The sequence below is a fragment of the Lagopus leucura genome, unplaced genomic scaffold (genome assembly GCF_019238085.1).
Source record: "Lagopus leucura isolate 7727_CA_CO unplaced genomic scaffold, USGS_WTPT01 146-4_obj-0_obj, whole genome shotgun sequence".
Lineage (NCBI taxonomy): Eukaryota > Metazoa > Chordata > Aves > Galliformes > Phasianidae > Lagopus > Lagopus leucura.
Genome location: NW_024966425.1, coordinates 9,294 through 13,133, shown reverse-complemented (window position 1 = coordinate 13,133; position 3,840 = coordinate 9,294). Strand labels below are relative to the sequence as shown.

Here is a 3,840-nt window from a genome sequence, read left to right as displayed (position 1 = left end):
CCCCCCCGCAGACCCAGCGCCGGTGTAAAACTCACGGCAGTCGGACCCCCAGCCGCTCCCGGTTCCCCCCAGTACCCCGGGCACCCCGCGCTACCTGCGGTCCCGGTCCCGGCACCATCCCCGTTTGTGGTCTCGGCAGCGATGCCAAGCAGCAGCAGCAGCAGCAGCAAAAGCGAGAGCAGCCGCAGCGCCATGCCGACCCCGCTCCTCTCACCCGGCTACGGCCTGCTTCCGCTTCCGGTTCCGCTAGGAAACGTAACTTCCGGCAGGAGGTCGCGCACGTGGGCCGCGCCCCGCCAGGGGGCGGGAACTATGTGGAAGGAGGCGGGGCCTGCAGATCAGGGGCTCGGCTATGCAAATCAGACGTCGGTGCTTGGCGGGAGGGCCGCGCGCAGGCGCAGAGCTGCGTGGCTGCGCTTTGGGCTCAGAGCGGGGGTTTGGGAGAAGAGTCGGCGGTGCGGGGCTCGCGGTGCCCTTCTGCTCGCGGGGCGTCGCTTCTTGGCTACGACCCCTTCGGAGCACGGCCAGGCTTCCCGGCGGCAGCGGACCCCCTCCTATCCCGTGGCCCCGCCGCTGCGCCCCGAGGTCCGCTGAGCTGGGCGGGATACGGGATCAAAGCCGTTAGCAAATGGGAGAAGTGAACGACGCTAATTAAAATGTATGAGCTGTAACCTCTGCTCCCGGCTGCTTCGGTACGGCCCAGCGCGGTACGGAGCGGCAGGGCGACATCTGGCGCGACCCCCCGCAAGGAGCGGTCCCGGGGAGCCCCTAATTAGCTCCGTGTCCGCAGGAGACCCCCGGGACCTCATTAGGCATTTCAATTAATGAATGGCCAGCGCTGCTCTGGGAGGGTGGGGGAGACGCGACGTGCCGGGGGGCTGTTTGATGGCCGCAATAAGGACAAAGGATGGGGTGACCCAAAGAAAAATGGGTTCCAGGTGCTGTGTGCCAGCGGAGCACAGCGAGATGTCATCCAAAGGGAGATGGCAGCTGCCTGGTGGCACGGGGACGGGGGGACGTGTGCTGCTGCCCCAGCCACAGAGCCCTGTGCAGGGCTGAATGTGGCCGTGCAGGATGCCGTGTGGCCGTGCAGGACTCGATGCCTTCATGCAGCCCCACGAGCAGCAGCTCCGTGTGCCTCTCCCCTGCAGCAGGAGGGTCTCCGAACCCGGAGAGCACCCAACAGATGTTCCTTCTCCGTATGGGAAAACTCCAAGTGAAACAAAGAAATATTCTCCTGCTGAAGTCCAACATCTGTTTGAAGCTGTCTGGCTGCGGTCCAGACTTTAATTCTTGTGACAGGTCTCTTCATGCCTTTAATTTCCCATGAAATCCCATTCAAGGCTGCTGGCCGCATCCCGCTCCCGGTGTCGGCTGAGCACGGCTGCATTCCCTCGCAGGACTGTGGATTTTTGGTTTTTCTGACCAAAAAGAAAGCGACGTTTTGGCTCTTTGGGAGCCGCGGGGGCTCCAGGCTGATATCAGCAGCAGTGATTTGCAGAGGACAGCAGAGGAAAGCAGAGCTCCACCAATCTGGGTCTTCCTGCACGCACCACGCTCACGCAGCAAAGTTGCAGCTGTGGTTTTATTTCCTTTTTTTCTTTCTTTGTTTTTGTGAAAAATAACAGGGATTCGATGGCAAAGCCCTCCACCCCCATCCCCACCCCACAGCCCCCAGCCCAGCACCGCGCTGGGGGCCACGTCCAGCTGCAGTGGGATGGAACTGGGGGCACTGGGAGCATTGGGGGCACCGGCGCTGGATGCCCAGCACTCTCCCTTGAGGAAGGGTCCTTTTTTTTTTTTTTTCTTTTATTCTTTCTTAAAAATAAAAATTAAAAAAAAAACAACCCTTCTTTTCCCCTTTTTTTTTTTCTTCTTTTTAAATCAAAACAGTCTTCAGGTCGACTGCTGGTAAGGGAAAGCAGCTCTTCTTCCAGAGTCTGCTTCCCAAAAGAGGAAAAATAAAAAAATAAAAAACCCACCAAAAAAAAAACAGTTCAGAAAAGGTCAAATATTGACCAATAATGGTTTGGCTGCGTCGGGAATCGTGATTGTGGCGTCGGTGGCGCCCAGCAGGTGGGGGGCTCCTCTTCAACCCCCCTCAGTCGGCCGGTTTGGTGACCAGCGCAAGCGGCTGCGTCTGCTGCGGGGCCGGCGGGGAGGAGAGCAGCAGCGAGGGGAAGGCGATGGGCCTGGGGAGCAGCGACGGGGGGGAGCCCAGGGAGGAGGAGGAGGAGGAGGAGGAGGAGGAGGATTTGCTGGAGAGGAAGGCGAGCTGAGCCCTGGCCTCCGGCTTGGTGGTGAGCGACAGCGGCTGCGCCTGCTCCGAGTGCGTGGCGGCGGGCGCAGCCGGCGAGGCCAGGGCGGCCGACGGCGTGGCAGGCGAATCTAGCATGCTGCCGTGGGATGAGGCCGGGCTGTCGCAGGGTTTGTCGGGAGGCAGGTGGTGCGGGGCGCACGGCTTCTTGCTCCTGGAGGGCAGCGCGCCTGCGGGGTGCGGGTTGGGCGCTGAGGGTGGGGGTGGGGGGGGACGTGGTGGCCCCTTCCCACCCGGGTACTCACTGTCTGCCTCGTGGCTTTGCTGCTGGGCCAGCTTCTCTCGCTTCCTCTTCTTTTTCTTGCCCTGTGAAATATTGCAAAGCGCTGAGGTGCGATGGAGGGACAAAACGTGAGGGGCGGGGATGCGGTGTCATGGCGCACTGCGACGCTGGGGTCGTGGTGACACTGGGATCACAGTGACACTAGGATCATGGTGACACTAGGGCTGTGGTGACACTGGGGATCACAGTGACATCAAGGCTCATGGTGACACGGCGTATCGTGGTGACAGAGGGGGTTGCAGTGACACTGAGATCACGGTGACACGGGACACAGTGGCACGGGATCACTGTGACACTGGAGATCATGGTGACACAGGGGACGTGGTGACATGGCATCACGGTGACACTGGGCTGATCACAGTGACGCTGGGGTCACAGTGACATGGGATCACAGTGAACAGAGGCTCACGGTGACACTGGGGTCATGGTGACACAGGGCAGGTGTCATGAGCCAGCAGCACAGCATCCCCAGGTCCTCTGCCCCACTGACTTCAGCCCCCAACCCCACCAGACTTCTGGGGACGTGGGTCACACTCACGTAGTTGTCGCGGGCTGACCATGTGGGGTAGAGCTGCGAGTGCAGCTGCCGCTCCTTCCGTGCCAGCTCGTAGTACTTGGCCTGCTCCTCCCGCGACAGCGAGTGCCACTGCGAGGGGAAAGAGTGCTGCAGAGCCTGGGGACACAGGGCAGCACTGCCGGCAGGTCCCCAGCACCGCCAGCAGGTCCCCAGCACCGCCACAGCGGTGTGCAGGCGGCTGAAGGCGCAAGGTAGACACATACCCGCCGGCCCAGGATCTGGTTGATGGCCGCACTTTCCTTCAGCGTGCACTCAGCCACCACCTTGGCCCTCATCTCCTTCATGTACAACATGAAGGCATTGAGCGGCTTCTTGATGTGGGGCTTCTTCTCCTCCTCCTTCTTCACTGTGACAGGGGACTTCCTGCAGGGAGCAGCACGCAGCTCAGTTCCCCATCCCCAGCCCAATCCCAATCCCATTCCATCCTCATCCCCATCCAATCCCCATCCCCATCCCTGTCCCCATTCTTCTTCCCATTCCAATCCCATCCCAACTCCACCCCATCCCCACCCCAACCCCAATCCCATCCCATTCCCACCCCCATCCCATCCCCATCTCCATGCTATCCCATTTCCATCCTCATCCTCATCCTCATCCCCATCCCACCCCACCCCACCCCATCCCATCCCATCCCATCCCATCCCATCCCATCCCATCCCATCC

At 61.1% G+C, this 3,840-nt stretch overlaps 1 protein-coding gene across 1 annotated transcript in view; it reads right to left on the bottom strand.

Annotated features, from left to right (window-relative positions):
• Positions 1 to 1,571: 1,571 nt before the first annotated feature.
• TCF7L1 (transcription factor 7 like 1) overlaps positions 1,572 to 3,840 on the bottom strand; it is a gene marked incomplete at its 5' end in the record, with an annotated part of 11,182 nt that continues 8,913 nt past the window's right edge. The window contains 4 exons of the mRNA XM_042893150.1: positions 1,572 to 2,487; positions 2,563 to 2,623; positions 3,139 to 3,246; positions 3,381 to 3,540. Of these exons, the coding sequence (XP_042749084.1) occupies positions 2,102 to 2,487; positions 2,563 to 2,623; positions 3,139 to 3,246; positions 3,381 to 3,540 (715 nt within the window). The remainder of the gene's footprint in view (positions 2,488 to 2,562; positions 2,624 to 3,138; positions 3,247 to 3,380; positions 3,541 to 3,840) is intronic.